Source organism: Sphaeramia orbicularis, chromosome 17 (assembly GCF_902148855.1).
Source record: "Sphaeramia orbicularis chromosome 17, fSphaOr1.1, whole genome shotgun sequence".
NCBI classification, from domain to species: Eukaryota; Metazoa; Chordata; class Actinopteri; order Kurtiformes; family Apogonidae; genus Sphaeramia; species Sphaeramia orbicularis.
Window position 1 is genome coordinate 56,703,323 of NC_043973.1, and position 16,851 is coordinate 56,720,173.

At 36.9% G+C, this 16,851-nt stretch overlaps 2 protein-coding genes and 1 long non-coding RNA gene across 4 annotated transcripts in view; 1 reads left to right on the top strand and 2 right to left on the bottom strand.

Annotated features, from left to right (window-relative positions):
* Positions 1–16,851, bottom strand: part of LOC115437534 (uncharacterized) — a 19,630-nt gene continuing 2,779 nt past the window's right edge. The window contains exons 2-3 of the long non-coding RNA XR_003937943.1: positions 11,199–11,201; positions 1–321 (exon numbers count right to left, since the gene is read on the bottom strand). This is a non-coding gene — a long non-coding RNA (uncharacterized LOC115437534). The remainder of the gene's footprint in view (positions 322–11,198; positions 11,202–16,851) is intronic.
* On the bottom strand, positions 594–5,640 carry LOC115437505 (glutamic acid-rich protein-like). Its single transcript, XM_030160725.1, has 3 exons — positions 5,561–5,640; positions 3,639–3,722; positions 594–3,435 (listed from the first exon to the last, which is right to left on the bottom strand). Exon 3 carries the CDS (start codon positions 3,289–3,291, stop codon positions 793–795), a length of 2,499 nt encoding a protein of 832 aa, XP_030016585.1. The 5' UTR covers positions 3,292–3,435; positions 3,639–3,722; positions 5,561–5,640; the 3' UTR covers positions 594–792.
* Positions 10,114–16,851, top strand: part of LOC115437498 (uncharacterized) — an 18,204-nt gene continuing 11,466 nt past the window's right edge. For both annotated transcript variants that reach the window (XR_003937938.1, XM_030160697.1), the window contains exons 1-2: positions 10,114–10,160; positions 12,204–12,303. Coding sequence is in view for 1 of the 2 variants with exons in the window: in XM_030160697.1 (XP_030016557.1) it covers positions 12,204–12,303 (100 nt within the window). In the remaining variant the exon portion in view is untranslated. The remainder of the gene's footprint in view (positions 10,161–12,203; positions 12,304–16,851) is intronic.

A 16,851-nucleotide genomic window follows, 5' to 3' on the forward strand; every position in this document is an offset into this window, starting at 1 on the left:
ACACACTTGCTTTTATTGGATTGAAGTGAACAACACAGAACATAATGTTACAGATTCAGCAGAGAATTATTCAAACAGTAAAAATGCGTTACAAAGTGTGACTTCACAGATATTTGACCTCAGTAACAGCACAATTTTTAAAGCCAAAATTTCACAACTTTATCCATTTGAAGACGATCAAAACTGCAACAAGCTACTGTTAAAAACCTGATCTTTCCCAATTCTGGTTGTCTTTTTCTCAGGAGCAGTTTCAGCGTCAGTGTTTGAGATCTGCAGGTCAGTAGTGATTTTTAAAGGCTGACATGATCATGACAAAGCACACTTAACCAGCTGAGATAATAGTTGCAGCTATGTCAGCCGCAACTTCTGCCAATATGATTAGTATGTAAAACATCTCATTAGGTCTGATGAACTGGTCCGTCTCTGATCAGTAACAGCTCTGTCTTAGTCTATACAACTGAAACAGTTAGCACAGGCCCCTCTATGGGTTGTTTCCTCATATTTTACTCCAAAACTACAAAGCTAACTGTATTTATTTATTTAAAGTCAGAACTTTAGTTTAAAGAAGAAGTTTAAAGACCAGAGAACAAATGGAGTAATACACAGACAAATGCTTTAACAGGAGATGATTAATTAGTATGTTAACATAAACTGAACAGAGCTTGTTCAGACACTTGTATTTTAAGAAATAATATGAGAAGGTAAAGGTGTAAACTGTCCCTTTGTGTTGTTAGATAGTCCAGAGACTAGAGGTTTGGAACTAAAGTTCCAAGTCTCCATGTGTGTCCTTGATTAATTCTTGTATGTGATATTGTCCTTATTTGTGTCCTGGTCAGTATCACCGTCCTCCTTTTGGTCCTGGTCAGTATCACCGTCCTCGTTTTCGTTCTGGTCAGTATCACCGTCCTCGTTTTCGTTCTGGTCAGTATCACCGTCCTCCTTTTGGTCCTGGTCAGTCTCACCATCCTCGTTTTGATCCTGGTCAGCATCACAGTCCTCCTTTTGGTCCTGGTCAGTCTCACCATCCCCGTTTTCATCCTGGTCAGTATCATCATCCTCGTTTTCGTCCTGGTCAGTATCACCGTCCTCCTTTTGGTCCTGGTCAGCCTCATCATCCTCATTTTGGTCCTGGTCAGTATCATCATCCTCGTTTTCGTCCTGGTCAGTCTCACTGTCCTCCTTTTGGTCCTGGTCAGTCTCACCATCCTCGTTTTGGTCCTGGTCAGTATCACCGTCCTCCTTTTGGTCCTGGTCAGTATGACTGTCCTCATTTTGGTCCTGGTCAGTTTCGTGGTCCTGGTTTTGGTCTTGGTCAGTTTCACTGCTCCTGTTTTGGTCTTGGTCAGTTTCATGGCCCTTGTTTAGGTCTTGGTCAGTTTCATGGTCCTGGTTTAGGACTTGGTCAGTACCATGGTCCTTGTCTGAGTCTTGGACAGTGTGATGCTCACTGTTTTGGCCTTTTTCATTGGAATCAGTCTTGGTCTGATCTTTGACTGCATTGGTACTGGTCTTGGTTTGGTCTTGCTTACTGTCCGTTGTCCCTGTAACTGAAGTCTGCAGAAGTGTTTCTCCTCTCTCTACTTTAGCCATCATCTCTGCTTTTTCTCTCATGTGTGTCAGGGCCTGAACTCGTTTTTTCCATCCTAGTTTGTGCTCAGATTTCTCTGACTCAATGAGCATGTCGATGTACTCTGGAGTAGATAGAGGGTTTGGTTTCAATGCGATTTCTTTTAGTCGGTTTAAACATCTTGAAGACTTTTTCATCAGCTCCACAACTTGATTTTGCACAAGTTTGTACTCGTCCTTTAATTTGGAAATTAAAGCCTGGATAGGTGACTTTGCTTCTTTAGCTTTCAGGTACTTTTCTTTGAGCTCTTTCACTGTTCGCTTTTCTTTAACTTCCTTATACACCCACCTGTACTTCTGGTTATAGTGTACACTCCAGATACATTTCTTTGGACACTCTCTGCAGTTTCCATCTGAACCCATTGCAGCACAACCCCTTTTGTCTGAATCATTTGGAATGCCACAAGGATAATGACAGGTATGGTGACACTGTTGACAATTTGTGATGTAATTTCCACTCCCAGAAATATCCTCCTTATCAGGGTGGGTGACAGTGACTTCAAACTCAAAGTTCTCATTTCTGGTGATCTCAGCCTCATGTTCTTTAATCTTTTCAGCTGTTTCTTTCACCTCCTCAAGTTTGGCTAGACCAACTCTAACCTGTATCTGCAAATTTTCCACTGAAACCTCAAGCTGCTGCCTTTCTCTGAGGACCTCATTTGTCATTGTCAAGCTTTTGGTTGTTATTTGATTCAATGCCGCAAAGAACCTCTTCATACTTCGTAATCCCATGTTCCAAAACATCTCATCAAAACCTCCTTCTTCATCATCAGATGACTGGTTGTAGGCAAACAGAGCAGAGTTGTTGAATTTGAAGTGAGCTGGCAGCCCATCATCAGTTTTAGGACATGGGACACCTGACGCATTGATCGCCTCTAGAACTGGTGGGCGCTGACCGTCTGCAAACGTCACCAGAATCCTGATGTTTTCTGCCACATCTTTGCCAAAGATTGAGAGAACAGAATCAAACACATATTTCTGTGTTGGTGTGAGTCGAGCTAAAGCAGACTGAGTGACAAAACAGACAATGTCAATTTCACTGACCCCAGATTTCTGGGTGAAGAGACGCTGTAACTGCTGTGTGATCTCTTTGTCTCTTTCAATGCCTCTTGTGTCTCCAAACCCTGGAGTGTCAATGATAGTCAGGGAGTGGGGGATCTGAAACTCTTCTCGGTAGTTTATTTTGTACACTGTGGCTTCAGAGGTCTGACTTTCTGCTTGTGTTTTCCCCTGTCCTTCATCAACTAACTTGAACCGATATGAATCATCCCATCTGACACCTAAGATGTAATTGATCATCCCATTGATGAGAGTCGACTTCCCAGCTCCAGTGGCTCCAAGAACCATTATGGTGCGATTTGGTTTTGGTTTTGCAGATTCTTCCCCAAACCAGAATCGTCTGCACCCACATATATTTATATCCTCTTCTTTTAGAGGGATTTTATAAACAGGGAGAGGCCCTATCTGAGGTTCCAGCAGTTCGCTTTTATCTCGGATAGCATCAGGAAGACGTTTAGGGACCTCTGGTTCTGGTTCTGGTTCAGGGTCTGGTTCCATTTCTGTCCAGGGAGATTCTGATTCTGACCAGTTCTCACTCTGCTCTTTTTCTTTTGATGTTTTAGTGAAAAATGATTTAATTGAATTTTTAAAATAATTCCAGGCCATTTTGTCAGACTCACACTGTGAACAACAGTCCAGAGAAGTCAAATACAGTTATAATGAGAACAGTGACTGAAACAGTCCAGTCAGTCGGTTATCCAACCTGCTGCAGCGTTTCCTCTTTCTTGTGAAGTGCCATTTGTTTTCAATCTGGGAAAAAAAAAATACTGATATTTATATCATCTACATTGTAGATTAATACTTAAGACCTAAAGGCAGAGAGAATTATGTAGTTAAACAAACCAGAATATGTTCTATATTCTTCACAATAACCTCTTTTTCCTTTGATGACAGCTTTGGCATTCTGTCAGATTGATGAGTCATGTCAAGTATTAATTTGTGGAGTTTCTTACCTTCTTAATGTTTTTGAGACAATCGGTTGGGTTCCAGTGAATATCCCTATTTGCCTTCTATTGTAATGCAGAGTGTAGGAACCACTGAAATAAATAGAGAAAAAAAAACAAAACATGAGGGTAAGTCAATCCAGAAAATTCAAGAACTTTGAATGCATCAACTGCAGTCATGAAATCCATCAAACACTGATGAAACTGGAGCAAGAACAAGAGGAAGAACAAGTGAAAAGTAAGCAGAGCATTGCCAATATCCCCGCCTGGTTGCAGAACACTTTGCCATTCCTGCTCACTAATACCCTGCCTCCCTAGGGTTTCATTTAGAATTTGAAATTTAAAATAACTGTAAACTGAATTAAACAAAATGACTGTCCTTTCTGGGTAGTTCAGTCAAACCAAGACAAACATTATTCTGGCCAAGTATAACTTAAAAAAAAAAAAAAAAAAGCAGTCATGAAACTGTGCACTGTACCTCTCCTAGTGATAAAACCATGCATGTTGAATTTGAAAAGAATAGAGTTAATAGTGTTTGGGAAATTGGTTGGACAGATGAACATCCTGGTATATCTATATACCCCCACCCTCTGGGGCGGGCGGGTACATAGAGAATTTCTTGGTCCAAGAAACAACAGGAATGACATTAGACAAGTGGAGATCTGTACTTTGGTCAATTAAGTCCAAAACTGAGGTGCTTGTTCCACCCACGCTGTCTTTGTGAGACTCAGATAAGGTGAACAGATAGTTTCTAACAGGACAGTGACCTCAATGTTACTGAAGGGTTACTAGAACAAGAGTGATGGAGTCTGTCAGATGACCGGGCCTCTAGAACCACCTGACCTAAACCCAATGAGAAGGTTTGGGATGAGCCGGACTGCAGAGTGAAGGCAAAACAGCCAACAAGTGCTCAGCACCTCTGGGAACCATTACAGTTGTCCAATCCTGTTCTGTCCAAGGTCCATCTCCAAAATCACATAATTAATTCATTCATCTTCTCCAGATTTAGATTTCTGTAACACACTCCTCTCTGGTGTACATCAAACATGACTCTCTCACATACAACTGGTCTAGAACTCAGCATCCAGGCTTCTTACTAGTTTAAACAGATAAATTCACATCAGTCTTCCATTAGCTTCCCTACACTGGCTCCTCTGTTCATTTCAGAACTGATTTTAAGATACTGATGACTTTTAAAGCCTTCCTAGGTCTTTGAAGAATCTAAAATATAGAACATTCTGGAAAGGGAATCATACCCTGGAGAACGGTGTGATTCTTGAGCACCTTTGATCAGAAGTAGGTCAGAAGAAGTACAGAAATAAATTTCCATTATGGATATAATTACAGACATAGCTGTTTAAAAAAAAAAGAACAAAGACCTCAAATGAGCAGGAAAATGTTTTGTGAAGTTTAGGAAGTCTCTTCTGAATTTTGCAAATGCAAAACTCCAAAACAGTAACAGTAAAATAATCCATAGTCTCTAACAGATACAAGTGACTAGAACTAATCCGACAAAAGTTAGTATTACAAAGGCAGTTCTTCTGCAAACTGGAATCAAATATAACTTTAATGGTACTTAATTAAATGTTATCAGTCTGCATCAAAGTGATAGACTGACTCCAGTGCTGCCACTAAAGACTAATTTTCTAATGACTAATCTTTCGACAAATTTTTCGGCTCGTCGACTAATCTCTCACTCTCTCTCACTCTCTCTCTCTCTTTCTCAGATTCTGTTCCTACTGCAATTGAGATGGGAGGGAGACCAAAAATAAATGGGCAGTCAATAGTAGAATTGCTGTCGACTAATTTTCGTAGTCAATTACATTCACTAAGTTGACTAATTGCGGCACTGACTCATTTATACAGTTAAAAAAAACATCTGACTTTAAACATCAAACACAACAAAGACATTTAGATGAATTCTGTCTTACCTTAGATGTCCTCCTTAAGTTGGTCTTTTTGTTCAAGAAATGTTTAGATGTGAACACACTTCTCCAGATGAATCAACCATCTCCAAAACACCTAGAAACAACAAATGGATTAATACGTTTATAATCGTGTAAGTCTAGAAAAGAAGAAATATCACACTGTATTTTATTTTTATTTAAAGAGGAGAGGTCCAAAGCCTGCATCTGTGATGGTATGAGGCTGTATTAGTGTCTATGGAATGAGCAGATTGAAGTTTCTACATGTTTAGATCAACATATGCTCCATCCAGACCATGACTTTTACCAAGAAGACCTTGAGTATTTCAACCAGACTATGTTTGACCACATAACTACATCTATTCTAACAATATGGCTTCGTAGAAGCCATTAGCGCTAAACTGGTAATTAATATTATCACTAAAAAATACTACAAAGAAGACCCAGGACTGTTGATCATCTAGAACCCTGCATCAAACCATAATGTGACAACATTCAAGGTGATCCACAATAGAAATGTGGACCTGGAACTACTCTATAGAGGACATACAGGGGTTGGACAAAATAATGGAAACACCTTCACCTCAAGATGATAATGCCCCAATCCATACAGCTAGAATTGTTAAAGAATGGCATGAGGAACATTCTAATGAAGTTGAGCATCTCGTATGGCCGGCACAGTCCCCAGACCTCAACATTATTGAGCATTTATGGTCAGTTTTAGAGATTCAAGTAAGACGTCGATTTCCACCGCCATCGTCTCTAAAAGATTTGGAGGGTATTCTAACTGAAGAATGGCTTAAAATTCCTTTGGAAACAATTCACAAGTTGTATGAATCAATACCTCAGAGAATTGAGGCTGTAATTGCCACAAAAGGCAGACCTACACCATATTAAATTATATTTTGTTGATTTTTTAAGGTGTTTCCATTATTTTGTCCAACCCCTGTATAATCTCATTGTTTACTTAAAATGGTCAACGTTGTGAATAAAATTAGCCTCATGAGAATTACTGCATTCTGTTTTTATTTACATTTTACTCTGTCCCAATTTTTGGGGGAATTGGGGGTGTATATTTTAAAGCAGTGATATTTCTCTTTTTTTTTTTTTTTTTTAATGTTCTTCTTCCTTTTCCCACATTTCCCTGTGGTCTCCATAAACTGTAAATGCTCGGCTTGGGTCTGAATTCTTCATTCATTCAACTCCACAGGTCCATCTTCAACCCTATTTCTGACTAATGACACCAGAAAGGTGGTTTGGAGCGCTGGTCCTTTAAATGCACAGGAGCCACTTCAGGCCCCGCCCCCTCCAGGTCATTGGCTGTGCTGCTCTGTCCTGTTCAACTGACAACTGAACATTTGAAGTAATGGGCTCCAAGTTTGGACATATTTTCAGTCTGGACTACAACCGCTGATGACGACAAACAATTATGGAGAAATACTGGAGAAATGTTGGTCTGAAGTCTGGACCTGATATGAGCAAATGTGGAGACGGAATGAGTTATAAAATGTAACAAATTAAGCAGGAATTCAAACAGTTTGGAGAAATCCACTGGATTTTTGCCAAAATGAATATAAAGATAGTTTTGCAGCACCTAGAGGGTTCAAATTCACGCTTTATGAACTATGAAGATCCAAATACACAAATAAATGAACCACAGAGTAACAAAAGTGGATTTAGCTAAATATAACCCCTTTAAAAAAGGAACTGTATGTAGGAATTCTGTTCCCAGTAATCATAAATTGGCCCTAAATGTCACCAGATATTAAAGAATCCTGTTCATTTTAAATACTGACAGTATTAGTCCAGCCAGAATATTCACATTTGAAAAGCTAAGTGTCAAGCCAAAAGTAATGTTTATGCTGTCATTTTGCATTTTGGTCTGATGCTCCATCCATCATCTATCTCCCATTCATAAAGTCAGTAATGTTTGGTTTCCAGTTCCCACTGAGCTGCAGCTGGAACATTTCTGATCACAAATGTCTGATGTTAATAAACCTAAAAGGCCTCGTTATTGTTCCCAAATACGTCAAAGTGACAAAGTGAGAAAAAAAACAAGGATATGCATAGGAGATGCTTTTGAAACATGGAGACGGCAGAAAGTGGAGAAGAATTTGAACACCGACATGGGGTCTCACCAGGCCCGGGCTGCTGCCTCTTCACCTGGGCAGTGAGAACCATCGGGTAAAGAGACTGCAGCCCTGGTGAAAAGTCCGTATTCATACCAGTGTAGGACTTATTGCTTGCCATGGCAGCTCCTTGTAGTAGACGCTCATGCTGGATCTGTCAACCCCTAGTCTGGGGGGAGGAGGAGGGGATACCATGCTCTACAGTATTTTGAATGTGACTGCAGTACCAGTTTTGGCCACAATCCTACATACAACTCCTTTAAACACTAAATTTGTGTTTTAGGTCCTGATTGAGGAATCACTTCTCTAGTTCATCCATTTTCAAACCGTGGTTTGGAAATAATAAGCATTTCAAGCATTTGACAAAAGTAAAAGAATGATGTTTTTGATAAAACTGAATATTCATATTACTAACAATTCTTGAAACATTCTTATTTCATTTATGACTAAAACAAAAGCCTTTTACATAAGATGTTTTACATAAACAAAACTCAAACAAAGTTGTAATTTATCAAGCATAGTTACTAAATGCTTCATTTACCCACTCAACATCTTATGATCAGACCTGCAATATTGTGAAATAACAGGAAAATAAACATTAATTTATGCACAAATCCATTTCATCTTGTGAGATGTAAATTTAGGAATTGGGTTCTCAGAAAGAGGTAAAAAAAAAAAAAAAAAAAGTTTTAGAAAGCACTCTGGGTCAGTTGAAATGTGACTAAAAAAATTATTACTTAAGTAAAAGTGTCACACTCAAACTAACGAACATGAAAACAGATCAAGATCAGATTAGATGAAGACTTACCTCTTGGTTTGTGTCTGATCATGAGGAGTGGTTTGGTCTGCAGCTGCTTCCTTCATATATAGACAAAACGTGGGAGTGGCTTCACATTCTGCAGAGCCTGGACATTAATATGCATCAGCATGAGCAATAAAAGGACATAAACTCTGTGACTCTATACACATGAGACTACATTTAAACCCTTGTTATGTGAGAATATATGCATATTAATTATATTTAAGGCTTTGTATCATCATTACCTGCACTTCTTCGTTGTTGATGATTTATATCATTTGTTCATCTGATGCAAATGAGGAGGAGTTGTAAATGGATGAACTGGGTTGAAGAGATTTACTAGAGGAGAGACCATTTCCAAGAAATCAGACCTCTCATTGTTGAAAGTGAAACTAAAGAAAATGCCTTTGACTGTATCCACCTGCTCCAAGCACTTTGTAATTTCAACTTTCAGTTTCAGATTTGATATGACTCCAAAATAAATACCACTGCAAACATTTAACTCCTTCACATTCAGACTTTTAATGGATTCATGAAGTTTTCACTTAAAGTTTGGGGTAAAAATTATTAAATTATGTTGAATCAGTCAAGGCTTTTCTTCCTCAGTTAATGTTATTTGCAGTGATTTGTAATATATGCAATAAGATGAAAATGATGTGAAAAAAAAAAAGAAAGATGGAAATGACACAACAGATGTAAAAAGATAAAACACTGTTCAAGACACAAGACAAAAAAAAAACTAATGTAAAAGATGCAGCAAACTCAAAGGGCTGGTTTTGTTTAGGGATGCACCAATCCGATACCAGTATTGGGCGTCGGCTCTGATACTCAGTGTGTGTACTTGTACTCGTACTCGTAAAAGTAATCCGATACATCTGCACCGATACCACTTACAGCTGTGTGACATTCACAGTTCAGTGCAGCAGGTACGAGGAGGAGGAATAATGTGTGTGGAGTGTGAAGAGTGTGGAGATGTAACGAAATAAATGACGGTGATAAAAGTAAATGGGATTATTAAGTACTAGGATTGGTACCCAGTATCGGCAAGTACTCAAATGTAAGTACTCGTACTTGGTCTGGAAAAAAGTGGTATCGGTGCATCCCTAGTTTTGTTGCATCTTCTACATACTGACAGCCAGTGTTTGCTCAGATGAATAAATGAGTGCAAGTCTAGTCCAGTGGAAACTAAATGAATACTGAAAATATGTATCAGCCTATATTTGATGATCACAATATAAAGCATCAGAGTAACGGCCTCTGTTTGTTCAAAATGACCTTTTACATAACACAGTGACCAACCTGTGACCATACTCTGTTCCTCTTCAGAGAAAAATGAAACTAATAGTGGATTTCAGATCTTTTTCATGTTCTAAGTGATTTTATTAAAGCTGACTTGATGACTTAATGAACCAAAAACATGTTCAGTAAATACCTTAGAACACAACCACACCTAATTAAACCTGTTTTATTGCATTATTGCCACCAGATGTATTTACAGAGGGTGTGTAAGCACTTCTCTGCTTGTCTTTAGGTCAGACCATTTCTGAGAAATCAGCTGGTTTCTCTTAAGGACCACCTGCTGTTTATGAATATACATGAGGGGGAGTTTCCTTTTCTGACAGAATAAAGAGTGTGCTACGACGGCTGAGCTCCAGAGGATCACACACACATTCCTGCCGTGAGTACTGACCATTATTACATGGTTTGGCATTTTATCAGCTCTGCTGTTTGTCTTTGCTGTGTGGTGTTAAATGAGCTACAGTCAGTCTTTCTGTAGGTTAGGTTTGCTAACAAAAGATGAAGTCTAAAATGCTTGTGTTAGACTTGGTTTCAAAGGGATGCTCTTCTAGTTTGTGAGTCAGGTCAAACCTAAATCTAACCCTGACTTGACAAAAGGACAGTGTCAAGAGTCAACCAATGCAGCGATAAAGATCAGAGATAAAGTGTAACTGATGCTCAGTTCATCAGATCTGCCAACACTACACAAACAGCATATCAGGAAGAGCTTTACTCATCAACTCCACTGCTTCCTAACTATTATTTACAAAATATTTGCTTGTAAATGTTTGTCCGGGATGATTCATTAGCTCTGAATGATATATGAATATATGGAATATGAATGATATAATAAATGTACATTAAAGTTCCTGGTAAAAGAAGGGAGCGGGAACTGTACAGCAATGTCATGTGTCAAATTTACATTAATGTCTCATCACTTTGTGACATATTTACAGCATGTTCAGTGTATATCTATCAGTATATATGGTCAATCATGTCTGTGTATTTTAAATTGACTGGTTGTCTATATATTTTACATGTGCCTGTGATGGACTGGTGGCGTGTCCAGGGTGTACCCCTTCTTCGCCCACTGGTATCTGGGTTAGGCTCCGGGATTAAGCACTTCATAAAATGAGTGATGTCTTCATTCATACATTATCTTATTGGAAATACACAATGCACCCATTTCCATTTCCCATTTCTAAACCTATAGATGAAACCGCTCCAATCAGATTCCAGTGATTTAACAACAGTTAATTACAAATCTGGAATTTAAATTTTCTGTCTACGTTATCTGGTTTAACCGTCAAACTTATAAAAGTCACTACAGTTTATGCTGTGATTTGACTTCAGCTGGTCCACTTCACCTGACATTGTCAGACATCAGGAGTGCTAAGGGGTCATTCCACGGCAATTCAACTAATGGTCCCCACATGACCCCCTCAGAAAATTCAGAAAAAATTCACACGTTCACCTACCAGATAAACGAACACATCCAAAATTTTTATGTCATATCTGTAATAGTTTAGGAGATACAGCCCTTTGAAAATTGTTTTTTTTTTAATTTTGCAAATTTGCTTTTTCAACCAGCTATATCTCCTTAAGTATTCAAGCCACACTGCTGAAACTTACTGTCTGGGGTGAAATCCCCCTGAAAAGACCATATTTTGCATCAACATAATTGTAGGTGCCTTCATGTTTGGTCCATGAGGCCTTGAAATCAGGCCAAAAGGCTAATTCTTCCAAATGTCCTCTCTCTTCAGGCTTGCACTGTGCCATAATGGATGAATGTAGTGACCTAATTTTTTTTGCATGAATTCTTAAGGTCCAGATGCAACAATATACTGCAAAAGGACTACATTTCAATGAAAAGCGTTGCTGTGAGGCAATGAATAAAGTGGGTCGATTTCAATTTTTCACAAAAACACTATTTGAGCACCCAAATTACCATATGGCCAGTTAATGAAAATTTTGAAATTTTTACCATGTCTTCATATATGTTTCAAGATGTTGTGCACAAAATTTTAGCTTTGGGATATAACTGGTTCTATTTTTAATATTTTTTTTACTGCATGATTATATTTTCTTTAAATTGTGTACAAACGTAGGTGTAAATGGCATTTTTAACAGTATAATGGCATTGATTATTGCACAAGTTATAATACTTGAGATATTTGAACTAGAGTGTGGAACTGCATGATGGTTCAGATAGAATAATTATAGATTTCCCAGAACTGGCTCAGGTTGATGCCTGCAGTAGAGACCTCTCAGAAATGGATGGAGCTGGTCAGTTGACCCAATTTCACCAGGGTCAATGACAGAAATGTAGCTAAGATTTGAATTTTTTCAGAATTTTCTGAAGGGGTCATGCGGGGCACTTTCTGAAATCTGGTCGATTTGGGATGGAATGACCCGAATTAAACATCTGTTTCCTTTCATTCAGATGGATCCTGCAGCTGGAAAACCCATCGAGATGGCGGCTCTTGGTCGACCTTTTAACCTCGGGATGCTGTACGACTGTCGACGAGACGCACTCGTCCCCAGTAAGAATTCACGTTTAAAAAGACTAATGACAACTGATGCTATCCTCCTGATCCTCTCCAATCCTACGAGAGTAACCATTAAATATGTACACGAGGCCATAGAATGAAACCGAAGCACACATACCCATTTACACATTTACATATTAGCCTGTTGATGTGTTCCAATGATTAACTGACATGATTAAACTTACACATTACATTAAATCCTTATCAAAAGGTAAAATAATAACTTGATACAATAAGTGTCTGACCTGGGATCACTGAGGTGATTCTATAGAAAACACAGGCATTCTGACAATTTCGAAGCGCACTCAACCATAAACACTCCATGTGTTTACAAACAGAGCCCGTAGGTCACTCGGGCATTTTCGGAATTTTGTCGTGATGTGCACTGTGGGAAGTGGAGCTCCACGTAGCCACTGTTGCAGCAACAACAAACATATCGACCAAGTGAAAGTGGTTCTATAGATACAGTCAGCAACAATGAGAACGGCCACAAACATCACATCTGGTTAGAGTGGAGGGGGAAAACAAACCGGTCTCTGCCATTAGTCATAATGCTGAAGAGTTGCTGTATGCTCTTTTGCACCGCAAATAAACAAAAAAATCAGCAATTAAAAGTTTCACATTTAACCAAATAATAAAACAGAACCACAAAGGAGGACAAAATGGCTTCAAACTATCAGAAGAGAGGCCGAGTTTGTCAGATTATGGACTCAACAACAAAACCTGTGTATGTCTGCAGTCAGCACTTCATTTCAGATCAGTTTAATGGATGTGAACCATTTCCAAACAATCCTAGACTATGTCAGGGGGATAAGGAATATTAGATTAATTGTTAATCGCTAGTGAACTTTGTACTACATTTTTAATTTGTGCAGATTTCCTCACAACATGTACAAAAGTACACATTCAGTACCTAAGCAGAAGTATAGATTCTTGTGTACAAAAGTCTGGTAAAAGTAGAAGTACGGATTAAAATTCTTTACTGAGTATAGAATATGCTAAAAAAAAAAAGTGCTGGCTCTCATGTACTCCAAACATAAAATCAAATATGGGCTATATTTGAAGGACATCTCTATCGTACAACGGTGTATTAGGGCCACAAAAGAAAATAACAATGCTTGTCACTACGAGAATAAAGTCATAATATTTCAAGAATAAAGTCATTATATAATGAGAAAAAAATCCTAGTTTCAAAAAAGCCTCATTATTTAACAAAAATAGTCATTATATAATGAAAATAAAGTCATAGTTTTAAAAACTCATAATTTAACAAGAATAAAATCATACTATTTCAAGAATAAAGTCAAGATATAATGAGAATAAAGCCATACCCACTCATCAAATAATGGAGAACTTGGAACATTTTGTGAAGTTATTTTTTCATTTGGGGTTTACACGCAGACAAACCCTGAGCCTATCCCCTCATCAACACATTATCATTAGTCTAAGGACTTTGAAGCCAGTTTGCACACGTTTGGGTTTGTTTTGTTGTAAGAAACAAACTGATTTGTAGCAAATCGCCTCCTTTGTGGAGGAGAAACTGACAAAGTGGTCGGCTGCAGGACTATCAGAGGTGACACCAGAGCTATAAGGTTTGTTGTTTCTGAAGAAACTGAGGATTCTACTCCGAGTTTTGGAGTCCAACAGAAGTGAAAGTTGCTGCTTCTCATGTTGCGTTCGCTGTAAAACTGGAAACTCTGTTGAATTTTCAAAACATTAGAACTTTAATCTCATAAAAGTACGACTATATTCTCGTTATATGAGTTTTTTAAAACTGTGACTTTATTCTCATTATTTTATGACTTTATTCTCAAAATATGACTTTATTCTCATTAAATAATGAGTTTTTTAAAACTTCAACTTTACTCATTATATAATGACTTTTTTCGAAATATATCGACTTTATTCTCATTAAATGAGTTTTTTTCAAACTACAACTTTATTCTCATTAAATAATGAGTTTTATAAAACTACGACTATTCTCATTATATTATGACTTGATTCTCGAAATATAACGACTTTATTCTCATAGTGACAAGCATTTTTATTTTCTTATGTGGCCCTAATACGCCGTTGTACTATTGCCTGTTTCTTTGCAAAGCTAAAAGAACCTCACATCATATTGGACCAAGAACAACATTAATTAAAATTAATTTGTCTATTTAATGTCAGGTACTGAAATTATGTTAAGTTTAATTCATCATATCTAAAGCAAGTGATATAGTCCCTTACCGGGTGACTGGATTAAGTAGCAGATGTCTGGAAACGTCACTTCATTCCACTGAGTCGGATCATTTGCACAGTCTTTTAAAATGTATGGACAACAACCCAATCCTAGTAGATTTAGTTTTTTAATACCGATCCTTGTCAGAAGGCAATAGCGACTCAAAGTACGTCATGACAACTTGTTAGCATTAGCAAATTAAGTTGAAATTTCACATTTTTACATTATAGCAGATGGGGGGGTGATTGTTTTCCCCCTTGGATTTCCCCACCCCCAAGCTGTGACGTTGTTGCCAACTGTACCTATACAGCCACTTAACCAGAAGAACGTCAGCTAAAAGCGAAAAAAAAAAAAAAAAAAAAAAAAATCAGATCAATATTACATCATCAATCTAATTCTATTTTTTACCAAAATATCACATTCATAAATCCAAATTCTCCAATCACAAACCTTCCTTTTAATCTTTAAAACTGAGCTTACTCAATATATTTCAAGTATTCAGCATTCTCAAAATAAAAAAAGCTATCAAAACCACTGATCTATGTAACACTTATGATCTTTGCATAAACTAATATATGATTTCTGCATGCATATTTTGTCCCCTGGCTATGTTCTGTTCATGTTGTTATATTAATCTTGTACTGTACTTTTTCTGTTTCCATTGTACTCTGTATAATACAAAGTTAGCAACGGGTTGGATATTCGACGGACATTCAAAACCCATCGCCATAGGGACTACCAATAAATTACTGCTCTTAATGTTTTTCTTCAATCGATTCTCAGTCATGTGACCCAGAGACTCCAAATCAGTCTCAAATTATTATAATAAAGAGGACCTTTAGGAAACACCACTTAATATTTCTCTCCAGTCCATATTAATATTTTTTTATGAATATTATTCATATTTTTTTAATAAAAATGTCTGTCTTCAATAGCTTCTTGGTCATGTGACTCTGAGACTCCAAATCAGTCTCAAATTTTTATAATAAAGTGGACCTTAAAGAAACACAACTTAATATTTCTCTTGAGTCTATATTAATATTTTTTATGATTATTATTCATATTTCATTAAAAAAATGTCTGTTTTTCTTCAAAAGCTTCTCAGTCATGTGATCCCCAGACTCCAAATGAGTCTCAAATTATTATAATAAAGAGGACCTTTAAGAAAAACCACTTAATACTTCTCTCCAATCTATAATAATATTTTTTATAAATATTATTCATATTTTTTAATAAAAATGTCTGTTTTTCTTCAATAGCTTCTTAGTCATGTGACCCAGAGATTCCAAAACCAGTCTCAAATTATTATGATAAAGAGGACCTTTAGGAAACACCACTTAATATTTCTCTCCAGTCTATATCAATATTTTTACGAATATTATTCATATTTTTTAATAAAAATGTCTTTTTCTTCAATAGCTTCTTAGTCATGTGACCCAGAGACTAAAAATCAGTCACAAATTATTATAATAAAGAGGACCTTTAAGAAACACCACTTAATATTTCGCTCCAGTCTATATTAATATTTTTTTATGAACATTATTCATATTTTTTAATAAAAATGTCTCTTTTTCTTCAATAGCTTCTCCGTTATGTGACCCAGAGACTCCAAACCAGTCTTAAATTATTATAATAAAGAGGACCTTAATGAAACATCACTTAATATTTCTCTCCAGTCCATACTAATATTTTTTATAAATATTATTCATATTTTTTCATAAAATGTCTGTTTTTCTTCATTAGCTTCTTAGTCATGTGACCCAGAGACTCCAAATCAGTTGCAAATTATTATAATAAAGAGGACCTTTAGGAAACACCACTTAATATTTCTCTCCAATCTACATTAATATTTTTTTATGATTATTATTCATATTTTTTTAATAAAAATGTCTGTTTTTCTTCAATAGCTTCTTGGTCATGTGACCCCGAGACTCCAAATCAGTCTCAAATTTTTATAATAAAGTGGACCTTAAAGAAACACCACTTAATATTTCTCTCGAGTCTATATTGATATTTTTTATGATTATTTTTCATATTTTGTAATAAAAATGTTTTTCTTCAATAGCTTCTTGGTCATGTGACCCAGAGACTCCAAATCCGTCTCAAATTATTACAATAAAGAGGACCTTTAGGAAACACCACTTAATATTTATCTCCAGTCCATAATAATATTTTTTATGAATATTATTCATATTTTTAATAAAAATGTCTGTTTTTCTTCAATAGCTTCTCAGTCATGTGACCCAGAGACTCCAAATCAGTCTCAAATTTTTATAATAAAGTGGACCTTAAAGAAACACCACTTAATATTTCTCTCG

Coding starts and splice junctions, on each gene's coding strand:
- LOC115437505 (XM_030160725.1), bottom strand. CDS start 3,291: ATGGCCTGGAATTATTTTAAAAATTCAATTAAATCATTTTTCACTAAA.